The following is a 27,876-nucleotide window of genomic DNA, read 5'->3' as shown; positions in this document are numbered from 1 at the left end:
CAGTTTGACTAGAGTTGAGGAGAAATGTTGAGCAGTCATGAGAAATAAGCCTGAAAAGGTAATTTGGGGTCAAAGCATGGAGTTGTTTGAAAGGCCATGGAGCTGGAATTTAATTTGGCAGATCATGGAAAGTTTTTGGGCAAGAGACAGAAATTACTAGACCAGAGTTTTAGGCAAATTAAAAAGGCAGTGGTGTATGGGACACTTGGAAGGCAAGGACCAGAAGAGGTGAGGGGGTCATTTCAGGAGTCTGAGGGAGCAGGAACCAAGAGCTAACAAGGTGGCCGCAGGGGAAATAGTGAGGAGTAAAGAAGAAAAACAAATCGCAGGGAAATGAGATCTACACGGAGAATTCCTAGGGGAAGAAAACTCAGCAAATGTAGGGCCAAGCCAGAGCGGCAGTCAGGTAAGGGTCTGGGGAAACACACCCAGCAGCTGTCTCATCCAGCATGCAAGCTTCCAGTGGCTGACCGGAACTCAAGTGCAGTCCAGCAGGTTGCGCCATCCAAAGGGTATTTCCTGCGGGGACGCTGCAGGGGTGTGGCCAAAAGCACCTGAGTGAGAGGATTCTGGGAAGCAGTACCAGGGATTGCCAGTAACAGGGTCGAGCCCTGGGAAGGAGGCGAGCCCCCCGCTTGGCCAGGACTCCGGGCTGGGTTCACAGGGAGTGAACAGTCACAGAAGGGCCAGGTCAACAAGCAGGGATCCCCATGCAGAGTGAAGGCCAGCTGGAGAGGCACAGTGACCCAGGCACAAACACAGGGCTCAGCTCATCCCCATTCACAGGGTGGGGAGAACAAGGTAGTGGTGAACGACCTGAAAACAGGACTGTTGGAGAAAGGAGCCACCGTGAGCCTGGCAGGCTGGGTTCTCCTTTATCCCAAGGCTGTGTGAGAGCTGAGCCCAAAGATGGCCATTACCGGCAAAGGCTAATGTCAGAAGGATAATTTATTTTTAAACCAGACTCATTTGTCTTAAAGTATGAGATTATGCTAAGTTTGTGGCATGTGGAGTCATAGTATTGGAAATATAAATGAACTACCCAGGTCATTAAACCACTCCTTAATGGCCAGGCCAGGCATTATTATTTCAGTGTGTATTTTGCATGGCTCAATTAAGCAGCATGTCTAATTTAGCATCTGGGTAACATCTGGAAGAATGACTCTTGGAGCATCCATTGGTTTTGGAAGACAATTCCACAATCAAAAAGAAATCATGATTAGAAAGGATATCTGTATATTTCCCATTTAGTAATAAGGGCAAATTATTACCTTTCTCTTAATTTTGGCTCATTAATCAGTAGTGATTGTGATCTTCCAGCTGTCATACGAAAGCCTCGTGTGGTCTTCTGCGGTACTTGGGGCGGTCCCCACAGCACTGTAATCCTACAAGCCTTTCCTTACAGTGAGTCTGCCCGTTTGTCTTCATTTCTAGAACTGTTTTATGCCCTCCGGTTTTTTTGTCATTAAAATATATAGATCTCAAGATTCTAGACAAAGCAAGGTGCAGTCTTACAATTTTAACTAGTTATGCTTTGCTTTTCACCAAATTTATTTGGGAGCTCAAATGCTTGGATAAATTGCTTCTTATATCCCAAAGATGCGGTGACTGAGGAGGGGAGGCCTGAGCTGTCATCAAAGAAAGGGCTTTCTATTCACAATAATGTTGGTAAACACAATAGCAGAGCCCTTCTACAGAAATAACAGCTAATGAGGTACCAACTTTGACTGGAGGGTTAGAGAGAGACAGAGATTAACCTTTCTAAGTAATATACTATAGTTCCAAGAAAAGTCAAACTAAGAACAGAGCAACATCCTTCTTGAATAGCCAGGCTCCAGAAAGCGGAAAGTGACACACTCCCACTTTGTTGTAACAATTCTGTTTCATTCACATCCCATGCCTCTTCCTTTGAGCCTATTCATTTTTCTTGTAATTTTAAGAGCACATAAAGCAAAATGGAAGCTTGTGTTACTATTTAGTATGAAAACACAGAACCTAATCACAGCTAATGAGTATAATAAATGCCGGGCCCTGGCTTCTCTTGAGTGTATATGGTGTATGTACAGAAGGTAACATAGGCTGAGTGACTAGGACGCCGAGTTACAGATGGGGTTGTGGAATGTCACTTGACAGCCAATTAGAGTAATCTGTCAGAAATGATGACTTAATCACCATAACAGATTCCAAATTCCCTCCTAGAATTCCACCCAGAGTAATCTAATTTTCCCGCCATATTTTATTTTACTTATTTTATTTAAAAAAATATATATTTTCCAGGACTGAATGGTTATGCTGCTTGTTTTTCCCCCTCTGGTATCGCACCATGACTGTACTAGAAATGTAAACAGATAGTGTCATTACCCTGCAGCCCGATGGGCCAAAAGCAGATATATAATTTGGGTTCTGTAGGTTTTTCTCCTGGATTTGGGAGTTGAATGAAACTCGCTGCATCCCTCCCAGGTGAGCAAGAAAAGCCATTCCTTCCAGTATGTTATCCTGGCTTTGGAAGGGACCTTTTCTCCCCACCTCAGGGAAACCTTTATGCTAGCTAAAATAATAATGATAGTAATGACTTTATTCAGCGCTCTGCACTTCACGTGTATCGGTCAGTGGCTATCAGGAAGAAATAGTTCTTTCCACTCTGAGTTTTCTCCCCGACTTGTGATTTGCTTTGGGAAGAGAAAAGGTGACTTTTATTTCTTTATTGTCATCATGTTCAAAGCCACTTTTTTCCTTGGCTTAGATCACTTCTATAAAAATTTAGGTTAGCAAATACTGGTTGCCAAGTTTTTGTGTTAACTCCGTTGGTGGCCATACACAAAAGCAATTTGGAGTAGCCCTGGGATTCAAAGTGTAGATGAATCCCATGCACTGTGCTTCCACCAAGGAATCCCGTCTTGAGAGGGCAGCTCCGCACTCCATTTTCTGCAGACTTTCCAAAGCCATATTCAAATAGACGGGCATCATACAATCCAGTCGCTTAACAGGAAACCCACTGCCAGGGCTTTCTGGTGTGAATGATGCTTAGCCAACAAAAAGTGGTCCACACTGATTGATTATTTATAGATTCCAGTGTACTTTACTGTACTACCAGTTTGGGAGGAAACCACAAAATGTAGGATCAGTTAATGTCAGGGATTCAAAATTATTTTCCTCTCTGAGAATAGGTGATAGTAAAGGCTGGTCTTCATCAGTCCACTTCTCAATATAGGTAGGGAACATTTCAGATAGCTTGGCCATGAAACACATCTTAGGGTCTGATTCCATCGTGTGTGTCTTGTTTAGGAGGGCCTGATGAAGGGACTGTGGGAGAATCAGCACTGAACCTCTGCATTAGGACACACAGCTCCTTCACAGTCAAATGGCTCCTTGGCTGGGGCAGTAATTTCCATACATGGCTCTAAGGCTGTGGGTTTTTTCTTTCCATCATTACAGCCATTTGAGTTTTCTTTCCTACCTTTTCCATGGAGGCAACACAGTAATTCCTGTTCTGAGGCTAACTTACAATGTTTCTTACGTGCATGTGCAATACACACGCTTGTATATATCCATACATATACACATGCACACTGCACATGCTCATATATGAGTCTAAGAGGAAAGAAACTTACAGTTAGACAATCTTTATGTTTAGTGTAGAAGAGGGAAGTTAGGGTAATTTTGCTGTTTCTTAGAAACCCGAGATTCACCTGCAGCACAACTGTGTGGATATATGCTAGGGGCAGCATGGAGGAGTGTTGGGGACGGAAGCTCCAGCCTGGGACAAGCCTGAGTCTCAATCCCTGTTCCACCGCTGACTTGCTCTCGGGCTTGGCCAGGTTACATATCCCTTGCTCTCTCGCTCCCCAACCCTCCTTGGCTCCCCATTTATACCTGTCTCAGGGTTGTTGGAACAGTTTAGACACATAAAGAGCCTACAACAGTGTTTGGCACAGGAAAAACGAGAAGGAAGGATTTCCTCTGTTTTTCACACACAAAAAAAGAAACAAAAAAACTCACAAAAATTGGGGGCACCTGGGTGGCTCAGTCGGTTAAGTGTCTGCCTTCAGCTCAGATCATGATCCCAGGGTTCTGGGATCGAGCCCCACATCGGGCTCCCTGCTCAGTGGGGAGCCTGCTTCTCCCTCTCCCTCTGCCTTCTCCCCGCCCCCCCCCATTTGTGCTCTCTCGCTCTCTCTGAAAATAAATAAAATCTTTTAAAAAACATCTCACAAAAATTGCCTGCATTCTCTACTTCACCTACCAGGTGTAGCTATGGGCTGGTTGTAGCTGATGCAGCACACGGATTTGGGTCTTCCGACTCCTTGCAGAGGTGCCATTCTGTTAAAGGTATCTTCGCAAGTTGACCACACTATAGTCCTCAGTAAGGCTGCGTCAACATTCCGGAAGCCACCTTGGTCTCTCTCCACCCTCCCTGACGCCGAGCCTAGTAGAACCATGACCGAAAATGCCGCAGTCACCCACCTGGAGAGCCGGGCCGGCCAACGTGGCTTCGGGTGCCTCGCCGTAACGGCAGACCCCCCGGCAATACGGACTTCGATCTGCGGGCATGGCACGTTCCAGTGGAAGGCAAATCTTTTGAAACTCCTTTTTGCCACTTCTACCACCTTTTTTCAGAAAAATGCAGGAAGTACAGGTGCTTTGGGTACTTCACGGTGTCCTGTACAGTGAGGCTGGAGGTGGTCTGCACGAGCTGTATGTGCATCATCACGGAGGGAGAGAAAAGTTCCCGTTGGTCTTGAAGGGCTGGAGTCCTGTCATTTTCTCACTTGGTGCATGGCTCTCGTGTGAAGTCACGTCTTTCCACCCCCCTTCTCTCCCTTTAAATATTTTATGGGCAGTGAGCTTATAATATGTACCATCACGGCTGTTCCCTCAGGGGTCAAGACAGGTTTAATAATGAGATGCAGAAGAGTGACTGTAAAACCCACTTTAGGTTAAGAAATGGCATGTTTTATTGAATCTCGTGTTAAAGGTGGTTAACTCATCAATGGGTGATGGCTGGGGTTAAACAAGTTTCAACACGAGTTCCCCTCGGTGTGAGAAACCAGCCTGATTCCTTCCCCCAGGCCCTCCAGCTCCCAGACGAGGCCGGGGTTAACACTGGCTGTCGAAACTCAGAGGTTCCCCCTCATTCACCACAGGACCGGGGCGGAGAGGTTTGGCGAAATCCCGCCAGACTGCAGGTATAATGGGGACTCCCGAGAGCATAGCTCGTGAAAGCCGCTGCTCTGTGGGCCAGCCCATCCCTGTCGCTGTGATGTGACAGGACCCGTGATGCGGGCGGGGCTCTGCACAGCTCCCTGTACGTGCGGTGACCCCCACGGACTTGGCGTGACGGCTCTGCTCCAACGTTCCGTCCTCCTGTTCATTTTCACGAGCTGCAGCCGGGTGCTTCTGTGATGCGTCGAAGGTCAATGCGTTCAGGAGTGAGGAGCGTCGGGTCCTATCAGGAGACCTGCCATTCTGAAGACCAGGGGTTGGGGGGGGGGGGGGACAAGGGGAGGGAAGGCCAAGGGCCGCTCACTCAGGAGGCGCTGGGAGAAAGGGGGAGAGAGGGGGAGGCTCTATACTGGAAGGCTGGCGTGCCCCGACGCCCACCGACAGCGTCCCACGAGAGTGCCCACGTCGGGACGGCAGCCTGCGTGGTGTCGTTGTTGATGCCATACTCCAATCTGGTGCAAGATTCAGCCCTTAACCTCAAGAAGCCCCAACTCACTGGAAGCCTCATCAGGTCCCCAAGAAATGGAGCTCAGTGAACTGCAGTAACTCTCCTCTTCTCTGGGAGTTTCCACCTTCTGTACGTGGGATGGAACACTTACTACACAGATGTCACCGAAATTAAACTGATTTCTAAGGAACATGCTCGGTTCCAGTCATCCCCCCCACACCCTCCTCCCACCAGGAGGGAAGGAGCTCTTAAAATTTCCCCTTTTTGTTAGATTTCATCTGTTTTTAAAAAACAAACAGGGCTAGAGACCAAGAAGTTAACCAGTACCTTAATGCGTAACTGGAGGCAAAATGTTGTTCTACAATAAAATGACAAATTCATGTGCAAAGAAATCTTCGAGGAAATAGATTTAGAAGGCTTTCTTCATAGAAATGCAAACTTGATGAAATGTGTTAAGTCAAATTTACTGCCATGAACAGGATCCGTTTCCAAAACGATTGATCTTGGCATGTCCCCAGGACAAGTATTCTGCCAACAGGGAATCCCATGGTCTTGCTTTGCTCCAAGGACAAGCTGACTTGAACACTAGTAATAGACTGGGCACTCTGGTTTCATTGTGCCTCGGGAAAACCGCCCTGTGGGTGTCACAGGCTGGTGTGTGTACGATTCCTAGACTCCTCCAACAGAGGTGCCATTGGTTAGATCATGACAATACAGACCCCTGAAGATTTTTTTCCAGACTCTGCCCACCCTGTATGCTTATGGAGATGCAGATTCAACTTCATTAGTGTGTGTCTCTTAGGAGACTTGCAAAAATTCTTGAAGATTGTCCTCCCCTAGGGAACCACCCTCAAGCCTGACTCTGAGATTGCCTTAGGACTGGTGAGGCATTAGGGGATTGGAAGCATGACTGCCAAATTCCCTGGTCCTTCGTCCAGTCTGCTATTGTCAGCTGGGACCTCCAGGTGCAGAACACAGGCTCCGGGCCCCACCCCCTGCCCATCCCCCAAAGGCGGGGGGGAGGGGGTGCAGGGGTAGCCATTTTCCCCCCTCGCAACAGACATAGTCTAGAGAAGCAGTGGTTTGGACACCCTGGGTTTCATCTTTCGTTCTTGATGGCGTGGTGAGGGTAGGGTTGCTGGCCACCAGTCTGGTTCCAAGTTTTAATTCAAGCTTGAGTAGACTTGCATTGTTTTCATCTTACTTGAAATTCTCCAATCCCTGAGCATATCCCTCACTCTTAGCCTGGTTATGCTGCTTTAGGTATTTCGTATTCGGTGAATGACCTTCTTTAGTGACTTCTGTTGCTTCCTCTCTTAGTCAGAAGGTCGTCACATCATTCTCTTGTAGCAACATGGCTGGTTTTCTCTTATTCTGTGCCTCAGAGTGTGTTCTCTACTCTGAAACATCCTTCCTTCGGGTCCTGGTGAGCGTTAGGATTCCTTCAGGACTGAACTCAAACTCTGCTCTGGCTCAGACACCTTCTCTGGCTCGCCCTCCCTGTGTCTGCGTCCAGCATCTCTGAGTCCCCACGCTGCGTGTCTCCGCGTGGGTGTGCCACTGATGTGGCTGTCAGCACCACTGTATTATAAGCTCCAGTGGGACCAGACTCTTCCATCCGTGAGTTCGCAGCATCTCACTAACATGGCATCTGGTAAACGAAGAAATAAGTGAACAAATGCGTAGTGCTAGTCTGACTGTGTCAAATCTTTGAACCATTTCCTGTCGTAGGAAAGGAATCCCTTTATTACACCTTGAAACTTTCCACTAAATGCCGGCTCCTTTCCGTCACTTTCTCGCTCCACTCAACAAATCTCCCAGACTTCTTTGGAATAATGAAATTTTGAGGAAGTGCAACAACATTACGAAAACAACTCCTCCAGACCATTTTTTTTGGTCTTCCTTGATGTTTATATCCCATAAATGTATAACTCAAATGCACTGTCCATGATAATGAGCCATTCTTAATATAGTACTGATTGAACACCCCTCTCCAAGAAGGTCACAGTGCTGTACACACATGATCCCCACAGTCTTCATCTTCCTTCCCAAAGTCCTCACCACCTTCCTCTGAAGGAGGGTGACCGCCCATTCAGAATTCACCATGCTCCGACAATCCAACTATGTGAAGTTGACTTTCTCTCTCTCGGGGCCAGGGGAGGACCAGAGCAAAGTTCAAGTCTGCAGTGGCAATGGCCATGTTCTTACCACTGATCTTACATTCCAGAGCCTTCGGGGCAGTCTCAGGTCAGAAACGGAGCTGAGTCTCTCGGCAGCTGCAGGAAAACCAAGAGTCAAGTCTTGGAGTAATACTCATCATAAAGTGCGTAGATGAAGTGTTCAGGGAGGTCAAAGGAGGGAAGGTGACTTCCGCCTGGTGGGGTACGGCAGCGCCTTCAGTGGGTGGGGCCTGCGGTCCTTCATTGTAGGCTCGTGCGTCCAAGTCCCATGTTGGACATTTAGTAGAGAAGCAGTGTGATCTGGGGGTAATCGGCCCTGAATGAAATGGAGAGAGCTTAGATGTTTGATCCCAACTCTGTCGTCAGTCAGCTGTGCGTGAAGTCACGGTTCCCTTCAGACGTATAAATGAAGAGCATTGGGCTGAATGCTCCCCAGGCCCTTGACAGCTTTAGAGCAGAACGATTTCTGTTCTTGCAGAAGCTCCCAGAGCTGCTGCCCCAGACCTCCGTGCACATCAGAGGTCCGGCTGAATGCCCATAGCACTCTGTCTAGGCCCCTTTTCTGATGTTTGCCACTATTTGTTCTTCTTTCTCTTTGTGCACATCAGCTGCCATGATGGATAGGAAGCTCGCTGAGGGCAAGAGTCCTCTTCATTCATTTTTGTGTCCTGTACATAGTGTAGGTACACTCACCTCCTGTCTCCTTGCCTCAACCTGTGACTCTCATCTGACCCTTTTCAGCACGTTGGCCTGTTGTCTTTGCTCTCTGGAAAAGAAAGATGCCACATCCTCATCCTCTGCCCCAGACTCCAATGAGCGAATCTTCTTGAGATAGTCGTGTGCAGTTCTCGTATCTCCTGCTGCTCTCCTCCCTATTACTCCCCAGCTCCTGCAGTGTGGCATTCTGGCCCCACCGCCCCACAGAAACTGCTTTTGATCAGTTCCCAGAAGAAAATCGTATTGTCATATCCAAAAGGATACTTGGGCATTTCCATCGTAGCATGCTCTGACCATCACCTTGTTCTGACAGCTCTCCCGCGGGGCTCCTGCGTAACCAGTTATTCCTGCTCAAAACCTCTTCGCTTCCTTTTTCTTGATATTCTCTATGGTTCTCTTGATAGTCCTTGGCTCTTGGCTCTTTTCACTGTACGTTCCCTCATGGACAGTTTCACCCATGCCCATGGCCCCAGAGCCGTCACTACAGCCTGGGTGCTCTGTGGCACCCAACTTGTCTCCAGCCCCAGTCACATCGAGTGTGGCATGTCCAGACCTGCACTAATCAGTCTCCCCCAAAACTACTTTTCTCATGTTTCCCCTCTTTGAGCCATGCTCCCGTGATGGTTCTCATTCCCCCTCATCCCCACAACCAGCCAGTTGCCTCTGAGGTTTAGACCATCGATTTCACACGCATGTCCGCAGTAGCCTCTTAGCGGCCCCCCCTGACCCTGTCCCAATTTATCCACCACATCGTAGCCAGAAAGGACTTTTCTGGAATTTAGATTTGATCTTGTTGCCCTTGCTACCTGAATCTTCTATGCCTGACTTGACTTTTAGACACAATTTCAGTTCCTTAGTACACAGGATCCTCTTGAGACCCAGGTGCCAACTGCCTTCGCATCTCCTTCTTGCGCCCTTCCCCACACACATTTTGGCCTCCTTGCTAGGAGGAAGTATGCTTTTTCTCACCATTGTGCCTTGCACAGGATATTCTCTTGGTTTCAGATGCCATTTCCCCCTCTTCTGCGAGCAAGTCCAACTTGACCTTTAGGACTCGAATCACATATCCCCTTTGCTAAGAAGCCTTCACTTTCCTCCCCAGGCAGAATGAAGTGCTTGCTCCCTTGAGCTCCTGCACCCCCTTGCTCTTCTGTCTAGCATAGCACTTCCCATGTTGCTCCTGGGGCTGTTGACACATCAGCCTCCCCCATACACACTGAGCACCCGAAGGGCCTGAAATTCTTTATTGGGCCTTGTTCCCCAGTTCCTAGCCTAGAGCCTGAGACACAGTGGGTACTTCACCCATCTTTGCTGAAGAGATGGATAAAGCCATGCTAGAAGGGTAGCCACCTTCTACCCTGGGTAGAAGCTACCCTACCCTGAGATGGACTCAGCCCATCTTCCCCAAGCATTAGCTGTAGGATAGAGCCCACCTTACCCAGCCCAAACCAGGACTTTTCCACATTTTACTTCTGTCTGCTTTTTAGGGATAAATTCCAGTCTTTTCTGAAAAGATTGCTCTACTTGCTGACCCCTGAACATTCCATTCTCATTCTAGTCTCTCCTCCACAAATTGAGTATGTTAATGGAGTGGGAATCCGAGTAGACCCCACATGTAAAGGCCTATGTTCTATGCATAAGAGCATCTTGCCTTTTAGAATAAACGAAGCAGGGTGCCTGGGTGGCTCAGATGGTTAAGCGTCTGCCTTCGGCTCAGGTCATGATCCCGGGGTCCTGGGATCGAGTCCCGCATCGGGCTCCCTGCTAGGCGGGGAGCCTGCTTCTCCCTCTGCCTCTCTCTCTCTCTCTCTGACTCTCATGAATAAATATATAAAACATTAAAAAAAAAAAAAAAAGGATAAATGAAGCAGCCCTGAATTATTTAGCCTCTCGTCCCCTGATAGTACTCCCTCTTTCCCATTCCCCTTGTGTTTTGAAGACCCTGCCAGGCATTAGCTACACATGGCCCTAACTGCCTGATGATAATTTTCCATCATTTAAGTGCCAGAGCCAAGTACCATTCCCCTTTCCTTTAAATTAGATAAAACCCAGAGCTGGGGCTTGCAAGTGATGGAAGTCCACTGGGGGAATTAAAGGTTCAGAGAGAACGGGACCCATTATAATAAAAGCATTTGCAAGGCCAGTGATTCCATCTACACTGTGGCTCTGAGGTTCCTTGGGGTATGATGAAATATAAAGCGAGAGGACCTTTGAAAGTGGTTGGATGAATTTATTTTAATTGGAAATGGTGGTAGCATTCTGCGCTTGGAGTAAACTCCGTGGATCGTGCACGGTGGTGAGATGGGCATTGTGTAAAGAGCCACAGAGCACCCAGGGGCACCACGATTCAGGACCTTGGCGCCACTCTGTCTCAGGTTCCTCTCACTCCTGCACACCTACCAAGCGAACCTGATCGTCAGATCCATGCCTCCTGCCCCTCCCTCCCACCTCCCCTCCCTCCTCCATCCCTTTAGTAGCTCTGCATTCCTCTGTCATACTTTGTATTTGAGAAAAATTACGTAATAGCGCCTAAATCAATCAACTGCTAGACCTTCAAATTACTCATAATTTTGAGGTCTAAGAAAAATCCCTGCAGCAGAGAGCATGGCCAGAAGAAAAACAAAGACAATCTGCATTTAAATGTGTAATATACTACAGAATAACAGTAGTTCATTTTTCCCAGCATGTCCTGGCCCCTGTTCACGGCGCCCCCTTTATATGCCTTTGCTCATTTCATTCCTGCCGTGCAGGTGTTACCTCTGTTGCACAGATAAGGAAACTGAGGCTCAGAGAAGTTAGCGCGCTTGCCCAAAATCATGTGGCAATGATGATGAACGGCAGAGCCAGAACTGCCTATAAGATATGGGCAGAAACTATACTGAGTGGCAGAACCAGGTTTCAAACTCAGGTCCGACTACAAAGCCCAATCCTGTGTCGCAGGGCCCAGTGACTCAAAAGGGTTCTATTCCTGAACGTCACCACAGGCTTGCATTTTCATGCGTTTACTTTTGACGGGGAGAGATCCTGTTATTACTGATGTGTCCTTGTAACAGTTTGAGGACTCAAGTTTAATAGTGTGGGGTTTCTGAGACTGTTCATACAGTTGTTCAATCTGCCTTTACTTTCTCACTTTTGTATTTTTAGATGCATCATCCCATTCAGATGAAACCTGCAGATAGTGAAAAGTCAAACGGTAGGTGGTGACCAACTGTCTCATGTAATACTGTCTGTTTCTTTCAATGAAGGAGTCAGACGGGGGAGGGAGGAGCCGGCCCCATGTGCTTCCTGCTCTGGGAAAAGTGGGGGATACGTCTCTGGTGTAAAGATCTGTTGAAGACATTGCAAGAAATGGTTTTCCGTGTCCCTCTGTTCGGGGCTTGCTCTGTGTGGTAACTCTGTGGCCTTTGCCTCTTGTTGATCCCCTCCCACCGAGCAAGCATCCCAGGACACCTGATGGAGAGGAAGGACCTCAGGGTGTGTAAAGTGGATGAGCGGGAAAGGGCCTACCCTCCAAGAATGCTGCTTGTCTTTTCTCCTCCTTTGGTGTGTTCCTCTATGGCACTCTTCTCTAAGTTGTACCGATGCATCTGCATCCAAATTCATTCAGAATTCAGCCAGCTGATTACATAAATGGACGCTCAGTACTAAAATATGCATGGGATGATGTCTGTGAAATCATCGAGATTTACCTCTCCAAGATGCGGAAGGGCCAATAGCCACATTTCTCTCTCCTAACTTTCTGCTTCCGTTTACACCCGCCTTCTGTCCCCATTTTGTTCTTTGAATTCACTGAAATGTATGTTAAAGGAATCTTCTACCTTCTCAGACCTCAACGCGTCTCCGTCCCCCAAGACTGACATAATCAGCACTGTTTGCTTCCACAGGCAGGTTGGCACCTCATTAATTAGTAATCAGGGCAGAAGCCATGCACTCAGAGATCTGCATATCTGCAAATGTAAATTATGATTGGGGTCTAAATCTCTCCACAAGGCATTTTTTGCTAATTGTAGTGCATCCCATTTTCTGGCTTCTTCACAGACTAGGAAGTTTTGAAGAAAATTCCAAGTCAGAGCATGGTACCACCAGCACCTGATTGATCCGTCAGGGAGTAGACTTGGGCGCTTACCCCCTCTCCCCACCCATCTCCTCCACCACTGCACCCCTGTCTGAGAGTCTGTTCCCTTCTTCCCGTACCACATACCGCAAAGGCAGCATCCAGCATCAGAGGGTCCGAAACCTCACCCTGCTTTCCTGCAGGACCCTGGTCAGGTGACTTCACCCCTTTATTCAGCAGTTACCCCGTGATGACTTACTGTGGGTGGGGCCTGTTGCTAGGGGCTGGGCTTTGGCCCTGAGTCTGAAGCAGAATAAGGGGAAGGACTAAGAAAGACACTGCCCTGACCCCATGGAACTTACTGACGTTGAGTCTACTGATCTAACGGTCACTTAACAACCAAACTTGGATCTCCTCATTCATGAAATGGGGTCATGGTCACTACCTCCATAGATAGGTGTTTTTTGTTTTTTGTTTGACTCACATAAGATACAACAGTGTTTTGCAAACAATAGAGCACCACTTCTCTAAAATGTGGGTTATTGTTACCTCCCGGATTTTTCTCTGGCCTCATAGGGCTCTGCACTGAGAGTATCTACAGGCAGAAGGCCAGGTGCCCATGCTGACTCCTGAGCCTTTTTGCTCCAGAAGTACACATTTACAGTCTGTTCTGTTCCTCATGGGAGAGAGGAGTTGTGTATTCGGGGGATGAACCCTGTCTGTGAAGTCATCTGGGAGCTCCTGGCCCCTAAGAGATGCTCCCTGTCTTTGGACTCTTAATTCTCTAGCCTGGGTCAGGACAAGGGCCATGAAGGAGGTGTGGTCTTATTTCTGAACCTTGGGTCACTGTTATAAAAACAGGATGAATTAGATAACTCCTCTGGAGATGTTTGACCTGGAATACCCAAGTAGCTGGGCCATGAAAGGGTTTCTTCTTTAGCTTTGCCGCTGTGTGGACACAACGCCTGACTTAGAGAACCCGTTCTATAGGCTAGCGACCTGGAGGTCTCAACTGGTTGGTCACCCTTGCTTCTAGTGTCAGCTCTGGACTCCGAAGCTGATGTTTGCTCTGGGTTTAGAATGGCAGCAACAGAGTAGAACCGCCCTCAGCCAACCATTTTGCCAAGCAGGATTAGACACTGTTATTACTAAGATGCAAAGATACCTAAAAATGCCATTGTTCAGGAAGCAACTCAGGGTAGCAGGTAAAAGCTATCTCGAGGAGCTCAGACTTGACCCCTGCCTGACCATGCACGTGTTGACTGGGTCCTTGGGCAGGTTCTGTAACCTCACCCAGGCCCCATATCTCTGGCTGCAAGAGGGGGGCGCTCGGTGGTCCGCAGTCTGAATCCTTCTTGTGACGCCCACCTTACGGGGTGCTTCGAGGAGTACATAAGTTAACATCTACAAAGAATTTGGCCTAATGCCTGGCACTTAGTGAATATTTGCTCTGCTAAGTCATCGGTGCGCTTGTGGGAGGTGAGCGGCGGTGTTATGCTTTGTGGGCAGCCGAGGCTGCTGCTCCTACCAAAGCACGGCTCCGGACACACGAAGGAAAAACCACCTCCACACACCTTCTCGTTGGGCCAGTTCTTCCTTTGCTTTATAGATTGACCTTCACTTTCTGAGTTTCCGGGGGGGGCGGGGGGGGAGTCAAAAAGTGTAAGTGGACTGAAAGCTCCTTTTAAGGCATTTTTCCTTATGGAGGTGCAAAGTCTGTGCCTCACCTTGAGAGACGGAACAGGCCTCAGGGTTCTCCTTGGACCTGGCTGAGGAATCAGGAGTGATGTATCATTTTCGAAAGCAAGTGATAAAAGGTGCAAGTCCTTTCTGATTTCACATGGCAGTTTTGACAGGTAAGCGTGGTTTCCAAAGCTCATAGAGCACAAAGATTTCTTTGGCTCAGATGCTCTCAATAGCTCCTGGAGTTGTGAAAGAGAGATAACGAGCTCTAATTGCACCTTTATTGAGTTTGCTGACATTTATGGATAGCACAAAGGACTCATCACAGTTAGACAGTAACCATCTTCATTATCAGTATGTTCGGCTTTCGGAAACTTTGTATTTGCTGAGCAAGAAAGGGCTGCTAATCACTGATTAATTAGTGATGGACAAATGAATTCCAGAAAGCAATCGCTCTTTGAAGCCTTCATCCATCTAGAGATTCTGACAAAGGGAACCACTGTGGTAAGCCCAAACACACTCGGTTGCTCTTGGATCTGCCCCGCCCTTCAGCATTTTCCTACACAGGCTTTCCAGATCTCCAGGTCTCCTAGAGCCTGCCCTCTTAATTGGCTCTGATTTAAGCTGCAGCCTCTAGCATATTTCTGCAAACTCATAGCATTTTACTTCTAACTGTGCCAGGTGTTCAAAAAAAAATCCCATTCTGGATCAGCAATAAAATACTGGGGTCTTTAGGAAGAACACACTGAATAAATACCCAAATTTCACAGACTCCAAGTTTTCTTACCATTCTTCCACTGCATACAGTTGAGTAATGGCAGGGGAAGAGGCTTGATTGAGGAGGTGTGGATTCTGGATTGCAGCATACCCTAGCACATAGTTACTATCTTTCATTCTGTATACCATGGGAAGGCCTCTTTTCCAGCTTTGTTTGCTATGCAGGAAAAGGTACCACCTGTGCAAGATTGAAAAGTACATGCAGTTGCCGGATCTGAAGTTTGTCTAGCAGTAAGTGATAAGAAAAGCATAGAGGTTGCCTTTGGTTCTGTGCTGGGGGTCTCAGCGACCAGCCAGTGTTCACTCTTATGTCGTGCTTCTGGTTGAAAGGGTTGGTGTTTTTGTTTTGTTTTACTCTGTAGACAGAACATAAATGCATCCTGCTTGAACCCTCCAACCTCACAACTTGTCGGGGCTCCTTAGAGCCTCACATCCAGAAATGCCAAGTAAGCCCTTTCTCTTTTCTCAAGGCCTCTGAAACCCCTGGTGTCCATGCATTGAGTTCAGAGCTCACAGGGTCAAAATGATGGAACGTGGTCAGGGAGGTTGCAGGTTTGCAAGCCTCCAGTAAAGATGGGAATCACAGGGCATCCCCATCCGGTCACTTTCCAATGCACTGGAGGAGGAAGAAATAATTTTGAAATTCAAAGTGGAGAGACTCACGGATTTGGAGGCAGTAATTAAATGCCATATGTTAGCACTAACACATTGAAAAGTTGTTAATTAATTCAGGCCGCCCTGAATCCAGGTGTGACTTTGACAGATTGTACACCAGGGTGTTCGCACAGACTTACAATTAGGGATTTTTCAAAAACGAAGTTTCTATTCCTCGAACTTAAAAAAGTCCCCACTTAAAACTTAAAATATTAACCCATTCTCATGCCACGGGAGGAGAGCTTGAAATGGTCCCTGGTTATGGAATAGCTTCCAGTCCGGTCGTAATGAGTGATGGGGTCGCCCCACCCGCACAGCACTCGGGGTAAAAAGTATCGCCCCTTGCTCATTCATCTGTTATCCTGAAGGAAAGTAGGCTTTTCTTTCTTGCCTTCCTTTTTTTTTTTTTTTAATTTCCGTAAAGCACTTAACAGGATACTGTAAACACAGGTTTGTTGAAGCAATCCGCATTCGCGTGGATTGAAAACCTAAATGAGCCGCACTCACTTCCACTTGGTGGAAAAAACCCCACCAAGAAACTCATCAAAAATTGATGGACAGTTCAGTGAATGCACGATAATTATGTTTATTTAAAATGCTGACAAAGCTGTTTAAGGATCCTCAGACTGGGAATCCCAGGAATAGGTTTTACAAATAAATTTTCACTGGGAAAACTCGAGGGGGAAGAAAGCGGGGAGTGAGTAGTTCTCCCCGTTTGCCCTTAAAGCACGCACGGCCCCAGCTGTTAGAGCCACAGAGGTACTAGGGCTCTAGTGATTGCAAACATCCAGCTTCCTGGATGGGGCGCACGCCTGGGAGGACATCGGCATTTCGGAAAGCATCTGGGAGGTGTAGGTTTCCGTTCTATTTCCTTGGCTGCTACTTAGCATTGAAAAGAGCGTTCTCTTCCATCTCCCTGCCCAGGTTTAGCCGGCGGGATGCCTCGGAAGCCAGGGTTTGTTGAGCAGTTGTTTCCAGTTCTTACTATGCCTCTTAGGAAAAATCATCCTTTAAGCTTATTCGGGAGCTGCACATTTAGCTTATGCCTGCATCACCCTGGAGCTCCAAACCTGCAGTGTTTTAGCTCCATGCCATCATGATAGGTTTCCCAGTGAAACCAAGGACTCACTGGCAATTTATCATTTGCTTTTGTTTGAAAGAACTAAAACGGGATCCTTCAAAATAAGAAGAAATTCAATAGGATTTTTTTTTTTTTTAGTCTCAAGAAGATATTAGCCACAGCTTCCTCAGGTAGAGGTCCTAGAGATGGGGGGCAGGGAGAAGGCTACAACTGCGACTAGAAGTTGGCCGCTCCCTGCTCTGCAGCGCTTCAGTCCGTTCCTTCCCATCGGGGGGATGCCGTGTTCCCTCTGGGCCACCGTGTCATCCTGGTGACCCCGCTGTTGGTGAGCACAGATGCTACTCCCACCACTAACCCATAGACCACTGGTAGCTCACCTGCTTGATGGGAAAGAAAAGCGCTTCTTAAATGTAAGATTGTTATCTCAGGGAGGAAGGCAGGTCCTCACCAGCTTCCCCCTACGACTCAGAGCCAGTGATGCCATTGCCCACGTCCACTTTGACGTACCCATTGCTGGGTAGCAGTTACACCCAGGACAGGGTGTTCCTTTCCTTATACCTTGTGCTGCCCCCATGCTTCTACCAGTCTCTCCCTGTGCTCCTTAAAGGCCAGCTTACATGCCTTTCTCAAGCTCTTGGCACACAATCGGCAGCTCAAGGTGCTGTGGCATCGTGGCTTCCAATGGTCCTCAGAGCCCGAGTTTCTCTGCACTATCTCAGGAGCTGCCCAAGTGCAGAGCGCGGCTGGTGGGTGGGATTCTGGGCTTCAGCGTTTCTGCCCACCCCCCCACCCCGCCCCACTTCTCTCTGTTCCTTAAGAAAGACAGCAAGGATAGAGAAGAGTTGAAACCCATTTTATGGATGATAAGACCAAGGTCCACAGAAGTTTTCTCACTCCCCAAGGTCTCACATCAACTCAATGGCAGGGCTGGGACCAGGCAAGTCTCCTGACCTGGCCCTGCCCACCCCTGGAGGCCTCCTTTCACTCCTCTGCTCTCGTAGGAAACAGCACCACCGGGGACAGGACTGGAGCCAGGAGCGGGGCAGCAGGTGTGGTCCAGGTTAGGCCCCCTCCTTGCTGAATGACCCCAGGCAAGTTCCCTCCCTGCCCCACGGGGTGGGGTGGGTGTCTTTTAGAGTGAGACAAAACATCTTTCAAGTCTCTCCCTTCCAGTCTGGGCTGTACAGGAAGGAGCACTTAGCTGCCTCACTCAGGCCTCTCAGAGCTGCGCTGTCCACTAGAATGTCACCTGTGGCTTTTTAAATTTAAATTAGTTACAGTTAAATCACAATAACAATTCAGTTTCTCAGTCACACTGGCCACGGTTCAAGGCTCAGGAGCCACGCGTGGCTTTAGCTACTGCAGTGGACACCACAGGCAGAAGGGTTCCCCTCGTGGACGGGTGTGGCTTCAGAGCAAACCTCCCTGTGTCCCATCCCTGCTTCCCCCACAGATCTCTCCCGGGCCCCAGCGCGGGGTCGGGGGTGTCCAGGCCAGTTCGACCCAGGCACCAAGAGCACCTGGCCCTGGAAAGCCTAAAATACATTCTTGTTGTTTAAATGAAAATGAGACACTGTCCAAGGCAGGAATAAGGGAGACAGAGATAAAAGCCAGTTGAAGAGCAATGGAGAGATGATGAGACAGACACAACACGGAGGTACGAACACAGCGGTGGACGGCAAGGCCCTAAGCCGGCCTGCCTCAGGTGCTACCACCTCCAGCTGCCCTTGCTCCCGGTCCCGAGAAATGGATTAAAATGCAACACAGGAAGTAAGCAAGACTCTTCCCCATGGACGTCTAGAACGGGTTTTTTTTTTTTTTTTTTCTCTTTCCTAAAAAAAGGCTGCGAACACTGTCCTGAAATCAGTGATAATTGAGCCTTTGAGGCTAAATGTAGGCCACTTATCCTGAGCGCAAGCTTGTAGATTTTGAGGAAAATCTCCCAGGTCATCAGAGGTAAACCTTCCCCAGTCTTACCCTCCTGGCAGTTTCCAAGGTTAAGAATGGGCGTGTCGTTGTCCGTTAAGGGCTCCACCCTGAGCATCTGGCCGTCCCGATGGGCTTCTCAAGTAGCCACAGCCCTGTTTTCTCCCTACAGTTGGCTTACTCTTCAGTTGCAGGTGCAGACCATGCCTTGTCCAGGTTAGAGCTGCACAGCCAGTGTGACAGACAGATGGACAGACAGGTTATTTACTGGCTCTCCAGAGAGATGAGCATCTCCCTTATCTCTTCTTATTGTCTGGATCCATGGGGCAAAGCTATTTGAAATTGGGGGAGAAGGTTTTCTCCGAGTGCCCTATTAAAAGTTTTGTTTCCTATCGCACTTCCTCTGTTCATCCCATTTTTCTTTCCCTGACCCTTTTTCTTTCTCGGTCATTCAAGTTAAGGAACACCTACAAAAAAATTCAAAGGCATATTCCAAAATATCTCTCTGTCACAGTAGCATTTAGCAACTGCATGGAGCTTTAACATATTAGTAAGCACTGTGAGTCTCCAAACAGGGCGGGAAGGGGAGGACTTTTTGTAGGTTTCCTGTCCTCTGAAGGTGTCGTAGGGGTAAGCACGAGCTCACAGAGGAAGGCAGTGTCTGGGAAGGTCTGGGTGGGAGAGCAGAGCTGGGGGGCGGGGCATGGAAGTCAGAAGAGCTGGCCTTGGGGCGCTGCTTCCTCTCACATGACTGGGGGCCCCCAGCTTGATGTGGTAATGAAGCATTGATTACATGAAAAGGGATAAAAATGGCCTTTGCTCATTCATTATTTTTATCTCCTAGCTGTGGAAGACCGAAAATTGTTCATAGGAATGGTTTCGAAGAAATGTAATGAGAATGATATCAGGGTGATGTTTTCTCCATTTGGCCAGATAGAAGAATGCCGGATTCTCCGGGGACCCGACGGGCTGAGTCGAGGTGAGTGTGCCGTCTATAAAGTCTCTTCCCTTAAATGCTAATTGGAACTCTGTGTCACAATCAAGGTAGACATAGCCACCGCACGCAGCGAGAGGTTACCCTGTAATGTGTCCCGTGTGATCAAGTTATCCACCGTGAACTTTTCACCGTAGCAGAAGGGATCGCCTTGTATTTCTCAGGTCAAGAAGGTTTTGAAGGCATATTAGCTCAGGCTCTCCCAGCCAGCGGGGAAGCTGACAGGCTGCCCTGTCGTTATACACCTCTTTCGATCTCAGATTGAAGTATGTTTTGGGGGTGAGGGAGGGATGTGGAGGAGGAAAGAATATGGGTTGTTTTCATCTTAGTCTCTGGCTTCCTGCCTCTGCCCGAGAGAAACATGAAGGGGATGGGCCTCTTGACAGCGATAGAAACCAAGGAAAATCGGCAGTGTTCCCATGTAGCGCAGAGCAGGTAGGCACTCAGAAGCACTGGGCCTATCCTGGGCTATGAGGGTTTTATTTTAAAGAACAAAACTTCGGGAGGCCTGAGCGCAGAAAGTCCATTAAGTGGCAGAGAGATGACTTGGTCCAGAAGATTGTAGGCTCCTCTTTGTCACCGTGACAGAAGCAGATATGGTGGCTTCGAGCACTGACAAAAACCAGTATTTTTGCAAGCAGCTATCCAAGGCAGCGGGAAATAAGTGTTCGCTTTCCATGTTTGCCTCTCCTTGGACAGCGTCACACAGATCCTTCCCTAAACCACTCCTAAGTGCTGTCACTGAGCATTCACCCCCATCAGACTGTGTTTCCTGAGACAGCCCAGGAGGCTGGAGTCAGAGTGTATATATAAAACGTACGTTCCACTTCTTCTAAGAAATCCATATGTTTGCAACACAGAGAGGATCTCATTCTATTAATGTACTTACCGACGCAGCTTCCTTGGGGCTAATTAGAAACTTCTTTTCATTCCCAGTCTCTGACCACATGCTGAAAGAAAAGCCTGGGCCTTAAGTCCCCAAGCACGGATTTTCCCCCATCTCCCTCATTTTAGCTGAATGCAGCACCATGTGAGAAAGAACACTTGTTCTTTTGGCTTTGACACACAAAACTTCACGATGTCAGCTGCTAGAATGGAAGGCACAGAGAACAAAAGTTTCCCGCCTACACCCACCTGCAGAGCCCCGCACGGGAGGGAGCCGAGGGGAACAGTAGGAGGAGGTGAACAGCTTCCAGCTTGCGGTGCCTCGGTCTTCTTCCGAAGGTGGTTTTAAAAGGAAGGAGGCAAGGGAGGGACAGCTGGAGCCTTCCCCGATAGTTGCAAAGGCTGTCAGTCGGCCTCGCTGCAAGCACGGGCGGCTCTGGCAGCTGCACGAGATGGGCGCCGAGCGGGACCCTGATGCGCAGGCGCAGACGATGCACAGACGATGCACAGACGATGCGCAGACGATGCGCAGACACAGTGCCTGGGGCGGAGCCGGAGCTGCCCGCCCACGCTGCTACCGGCGCCGCCCACAGCAGCCCCGGGGCCGGCAGCGCACAGGAGAGGAGGGTGCCAGGACCATCGTGCCATCCCCCGGCACACCCAGCCCCGAGAGCCTTCCAGCCACGTGGGGTCATCTGACTGTGCTGGCAGTCCTGATAGGTACGCGCCCGCTCAGGCCAACCAGCCCGGGGGGAGGGGGGCGGGGGGGGGGAGAACCCTGCAGGGAAAGGCAGTGTGGCTAGACGAAGAAGAAAACAGGGAGAAACACGTGATCCTCTTGCCGCAGTCCCTGCCCTGCTGCCAGTGTAGCAATCCGAACCACCCTTCTCTGCTCTTCTTATTTTCAGTCACACTTCTGTCTTAGCGGTTTCCCATTTGCCAGGACACACAGCGTGGAGAAAGAACAGAAAGGAAGGCCCTTAAATTAATCGTAGTGAAACTTATAGTGGCCCAGAGGCCAGTGACCCCGAAATCCAGTCCCAGGACTTCTGACGTGAACCGCAACCATAGTCAGTTCCTTGTCCTTAGCTCTGTGCCTCAGTTTCCCCCTTTGTAAAGGGCAGCAGTCACCACAGCTGCCCCACTCACCTCCCAGCGCATGTGGCGGATTTCCTGCCAAAGCGGGCCATCCACGCGGCTTAGGAGAGACCTCGGCTTCTGCTCTCCCTCTGCGGGACCGGGTCCACCCGGCACTTTCTCCGTCCCTCCGGCGGAGACGGTAATGAATAGCGTTGGTGCCTGCAGTGTCTAGAGCTCCTTGAGCCTCCATGAGTTATTTCCGCAGATGAGATTTTCAAGCCGCCCCAGCTTTCGCAGGAAAGAGCAGGACGCAGTACTTGGCGAGAGAGCTTGGCTAATTTGATCTGCCATGTGGTTGATGAGCCAGCACTGGACACCAGGAGCAGCCGATTTGAGACAAGTTACGCGAGCCACTCTCATCCGTATTTTATGCAGATGCTGGCTCAGTGTAAAGAGTAGAATACTCCTCCCCGCTTTTTTTTTTTTCCTTCTTCTTCTTCTTCACAGAAAAGTAATTTCTGGTGAACTGATGAGAATTCCCTACGGCAAAAAAAGGAAATTCTCATTTATAAGCATTTGTTCTGAAATATAAAGCCAGACAGCGGTAGGTTTTTCAATTAGTGAGAACCAGGGACTCCTGGGTACAGGGGACGGCTCCTGAATCAGTGTATTTGTTAAAAGAACAATAATTGTCTTTCGTGCTATTTTGCTTTTATTAAAGAATTGCAGTTTTCAATCAAATATTAATAAGTGTCTCCCATTAGCGGCTCTGCAGATAAAGGGTGCTCAGCATTTCTGGTCTCCATGCCTGTTGCTGGCTCAGCTGTTTAAGACACAAATAAATAAATAAAAATTAAGTGAAAGGAAAGATTGGCTGCTCTGAAAAGCACCTTCTAATACTAAACCGAGTATAAACTAGTGAGAAAAAAAGTTTTGAGGTACAGAAAAGTGGTTCACATCTCTGGCTTCGCTTTTGCCCAGTTCCGCTACAAGAATGAAGACAAAAGAGGCAGTTAGGGGCGCTGGCTCCCCCCATAGGCATCTCCTGTCATGCCTTCTCTGCCACCCCTGTAGCTTCTCTGCCTCCCTGCAGGGTACGAAGCCAAGGCTTCTCCAGGCTTGTAGGATCAGGGTCCCCCACTGATGCGGAGTAGTGGGCTGCAGGACCCACAGCTCTGGACTTTGGCTTAGAATCACTGTCTTTAAAACAAAAATCATCATCTCCATATTGGCAAGAAAGACCATTTGTAAAGTCCCATCAGATTTGCGCCATGCTCCAGATCAGACCCCACCCCGCCCCCCCAGGAAATGTCATGGCTATCTACGGACAGCACCTAGCATCTACCAAGCACGTTGAAACCAGCACTCAGCAAATATCAGGCGCCTGACTCTCTTTACGCACTATGCCCACATCTAAACATGCATTTTCCCCTCTGGGGGCAATAACCCGTTCTACCATCTTTTCTAATTTGGAAAACCTGGTTTGAGATGCTTTCAAGCCCCTTCATATTACTCAGATCCTTCTGCAATAGCAGGTCAGCCCCCCAGGCCTGCTGAATGAACCTTCTTCAAGAACGCAAGCAGCATACCACGAGTCCATGCATGGGAAGTCAAATGGGACGTTTGCTCTCAAAATGAAAGCTGGAGCCTTCTCAGCCAAGGCATTTATCTGTCAGTGTCTCCTCAGCCTGTTGATTTCCTAAAATACACATGTTCTCCCTTACCCATAATCCCACAGTCAGAATGGACAATTTGGGTACAGTCTACAGGGTTGTCTGCACCGTGGCAATGATTATCTCTAACTTGGAGACAATTAAAGAGTTTATCTCATTTTTCTTTCCCCATAAAGTGTAGTCAGATCTTCACTGCCATGTAAGGTAACTTTCTGCTTGTTTAAGAATATTCCAGCTGTGTTTATGGTGTTCCAACATTCTCCTGCCAAAACCCTTGACAAATGAAATTGGCAATATTTTCAGGGATGTTGGCAAGCACAGCTTGGATTTAGCCATTAAATCCTCATTTGTTTCCATTATATCTGATCAGAATATTAGGACAGGGCTTTTGACTTTTAAAACACGTACACAGAGCAGACTCGGTTTTGATCAAGACATCTTAGGCGTGCCCACCTAGTATCTAAACATATGTGGAAACTCGTATCAAATACCCCTGGGTTATTACCTGTAGTTTGTCAACTCGTTCTGAGTGCAGTCTCTGAACCTCCTCCCGGGGGTGAGATTTTTTGCAAACTAGTCAGTTCTGCTCTACACTCAGCCTCAGGTGGATAAACGAGCTGTGTCTCCACGCCAGTTCTAAATAAACTAACCCAGCGCTGGTGATGGTGCGTTTGAGTATTAGTTTGGATGCTCTCATGTTATACTGATAGCATATGTTTAATAAACTCTGCCACTGCTAAAAAGATACAGCGAGGAGAATTGGCTGCATTAAGAACTTTCTTTGGCCAAACAGGAATTTATAAACAAGTCTTCCATAGGCCGAAAGCTCCTTCATGCCGCACAAGTTACTTTAAATTACACTTCCCTCAGTTGAAATAGAGCAGACTGCTGCTTCTCTTTCAAAGAAGAGGCAGAAAAGCAAGAGGCCCTGGCATCGTACGTGCTTTTAAAAGTGCCTGCTTCCTCCCTTCTTCCTTCCTTCCTTCTCTCTCTCTCACTCTCTCTTCCTTTATTTCTGGTGCAGACCAAGAATTCACCTAGTTCTCTCAAAATTCTCCAGCTGAGAGAAAAGGTAGAACACCTGTGTGAACAGAGCTTTTCAGTTGAGATGACAAGTGTAATAGATGTGTTCCAGAATCTTCTCTGTGACAGGGCCACGTGCTTTCCTTAGATCCTGTCTGTAGGAGGAAATTACTTGGAGAAACCTTTCCCCAGTCAATCATTTATCTGTTTTAGCAGCAAGAAGGCAACCTCACCGAACTGGGAGGAGTTCGGTTCCTTTCATTTCTGTGAGCAATCTCTGACATTCTGAAAGTAGAGACAATAAATAATTGTAAGGTAAATTACAGGTTGGCTGCAGTTAAGGATGGAATTTTTCTTTACTTTTTTCAGCTATTATGTATTTGGAGAGGCTTTCAGACAATAATATACAGGCTATCTTACCTAACAACAACAACAAAGCTTCATTATCTTGGTATATGTGATCTTTTTCCCCATTCTAGTTTCTCCTGCATTTTAGTCAGTAGCCAGAGAACTGACTACCTAGACAGTACACCCACTAATGTAGAACAGAAGAGGGCTGACCCTGAGACATTCTAGAACAGCAGAGGGCTGACTCCACAAGGTCAGAGCAGTTATCCTTTCAAGATTCAAAGGACTCCACTGCACCCAGAAGCTCATTTTTAGTAGAAGGGGCCAGTTGACCTAAATTATTTTTGTCCAATGGGAAGTCAGTTCCTTGGCTTGCAGAAGCAGCTGACAGCCAGTCTTGATGGAAGAAGCTTATGTGACCCTATATTAGTGAAAAGCCACAGATTTTGAGGCCTAATCCTAAAGCCACCACCATGTTTTCAGTGCCATGGAAAAGAAAATTAAAATCTAGCCATAGGACTACTAGAGCAGAAACTACAAAGGTTAACAAGCTACCAAGCCATGAAACATTGGGTTCTGAAGTTGCAGAACTTCATCCAAAATGGCAGAGAGAGGGAAATTTTCAACACACGCTCTCACTTTACAAACGACAGTAATTTTCCCTCTTAAGTAATTGAACACAGCACACAGCCCCGAACTTGACAGAGCCCCTGAGGAGACAGGTTCTCTCTTATTGCACCACTGCCAATAGAGTAAAAAGGTTAAAGGAGTCATCAGATTTGTCAGATCATTTTTTTGGATGCAGTAAGAGTTATATAATTAGAAGCATCAGTCGAGCTTTTAATTGCAGGTTTCAGAGAGGAAAGAGCAATGGTTCAAGTTTATAGAGATGGAATTTTATTGTTCTATTGCTAATACTTCTGAGACCTCCTAATTGCTGTATCTTTCTCACTAAGTTACTTAAAAAGTTCTGCTTGTTCTGAAATTGTGGTAAATGCATAAACTGTGCCTTATTGATTTCTGTTGACGTTTTACATGTTTGTTTGTTTTTTTAATGCATTCTTAACCTCCATTTGGAAACTGTCAGTTTGGCACATGTTCCTGGATAATAAGAGCAAATAAAGTGAATGAAACAATCTTCTTGACTATTAAAAGCAGAGTTAGGCCAGGTTTCACATGATGTCAAATATATCTCCATTAGATTATTTGCAAAAGCAAATAATTCCACTGTGGTCTCAAGATACGGAAGAAGAATCATCTTAGCATTATCTCCTCTGTTAATAATGTCGATGATAATCACAATGTTTTTGAAGGGGTATTTAAGACGGATGGTAACTTTGGGGCTCTTGAATTATAGAGCGGAGTTCGCAATATGGAAGCCCATAGACGTACTGTCATCTGTCACACACATCTTCTAGATGCCTCAGAGAAGGCTCCAGATCGCTTTCACTGATGACAGAAGCTACAGCCAGTGGAGGTGCAGGCAGTGTGTTTAATAGTAAGCTTCACTAGCTGCTATAATGTCAGAGAAGTATATGAAACAGCTCGACATTCATAGCAAGCTAGACCTCAGGCTTTGTAAGGCCAGCTGAACTGGGAGGTCAATGAGAGATGACTCTCCCGTGTACTGAGAGTTTTGTTGTATTAAAAATTACAGCATGATGCAAAAAAAAAAAATGCATTGACTTATTTTCATGACTGGATGTTTTTGTGCTTTGGGAATAATGGGCAGGTGTTGCTTTCTCTTATTACTGTTTGATTAAAAGGTGCTAATATGGTATTGACTTGATAATCTCACCAGGTACATATGCAGAGCAAAAGAAGAAAATATATTTTATGGCTCACAAATTGATTCACATAAACCAGACAATCTGCTGGGTTTTGGTTTTGTTGTGGGTTTTTTTTTTTGTTTTTTGTTTTTGGTTTTTTGGGGTTTTTTTGGATGTAGGACATTCTCTTTGGCTTACTGGCCACAGGGGCAATAATCATGCCAGAATCCCACTTTCACGCATTCACGCGGAGATGACAACAGGCTTCTGCCTCTCAGTGTTTAGATCTGCTTCATTTGGAAACCTTTTAAGTAGTAATAATAATAATGTTTTGAAGAAATTGAGTGGAACACTGAATTATTCTCTGATACCTAAGTTCAAACTGTGCAGAGCTAAAGAAGCTGAAAATCAATGCACTTTTAAAGTCATTAGAGATCATAAGTGAAATAAGTCTGCATTGCTTTAGCTAAGCTTTTAGTGTGCTGTGGTATTATTATAAAATCAGCCTGAATCTGCATTAATTTCACAGTCTTTTTCTCTAAGAAGCCCAAGGGTGCACGATGAATAAAATGTAAATTTTAGAAGGCAGTGTTTTTATTAGCGAAAAGGGCAATGAGCCATGTCGTTGGAGCGGTGACCTGCACGGTGGCCAGCACCTACCACCAGGAGTGGGAGCAGGCAGTGTGGGTTCTGGTTAGTTTATGGCACGAGAAATAAAGAACCATGGAAAGTTCAAGGGGTCTCACAGGAAACATGCAGAGAACTCTACATTGTCTTGTGGATGTTAGACTTTAGGTCAGATCTCTGATGCATACCCGAAACCACAACGTGGAAAAGTCATAAAGATTTTCTACAACTAAGAAATCCAACGCAGATTTTAAAGTTTTGCCTTATGTGCACTATTGACTATTCTCAGAGTAACAGAGCATTTGTTTTTGTTTGTAATTAATAATTACCAAACAGTTCCTGCAGGATGGGGTATATTTCTCTGCATTGGAATCGCATCAATGTATACGTATACATATATATGTTTTAACTATCCAGAAGAGATGAGATGTATTTATTTGCTGACATTTTGAGCCTTTGGCATTTATTTGCTAAATGGCCCTTGGTGTGAGGATTTTATTATTTGCTGCTTAAAAATCAACACTAGAATTTGAAATCCAAAAGCCCGAATGTGTGGATGCCCTAAGTAAAGATGATCAGCCAAGGAGAAAAATGTAAAATAGCAACTTTTTATTTTAGAAAATGCAAACTAGATCTTGCTAATTTCAAACCTCCCACCCCGTGGCTTTAAAAAAAAAAAAAAAAGTGCCCAATACTTTCCCCTCGTCTCCATTTTAAAAAATAAACTAGTCAAT

The 27,876-nt window shown here is 47.1% G+C and overlaps 1 protein-coding gene across 13 annotated transcripts in view; it reads left to right on the top strand.

Moving 5' to 3' along the window:
* CELF2 (CUGBP Elav-like family member 2) overlaps positions 1 to 27,876 on the top strand; it is a 521,311-nt gene that overhangs the window by 430,332 nt on the left and 63,103 nt on the right. For 11 of the 13 annotated variants that reach the window (XM_045874446.3, XM_045874447.3, XM_045874438.3 and 8 more), the window contains 2 exons: positions 11,713 to 11,761; positions 19,588 to 19,722. In XM_045874446.3, coding sequence (XP_045730402.1) covers positions 11,713 to 11,761; positions 19,588 to 19,722 — 184 coding nt within the window. Of the gene's footprint in view, positions 1 to 11,712; positions 11,762 to 19,587; positions 19,723 to 27,876 lie in introns of those variants that run through there. The other 2 variants (XM_064592082.1, XM_054507372.2) reach the window with 2 other exon arrangements.

This window comes from Mirounga angustirostris, unplaced genomic scaffold, assembly GCF_029215605.1.
Source record: "Mirounga angustirostris isolate CCGP_5_RB_7025 unplaced genomic scaffold, mMirAng1.0.hap1 SCAF_5, whole genome shotgun sequence".
Classification (NCBI taxonomy): domain Eukaryota; kingdom Metazoa; phylum Chordata; class Mammalia; order Carnivora; family Phocidae; genus Mirounga; species Mirounga angustirostris.
This window is presented reverse-complemented; position numbering and strand designations above follow the sequence as displayed.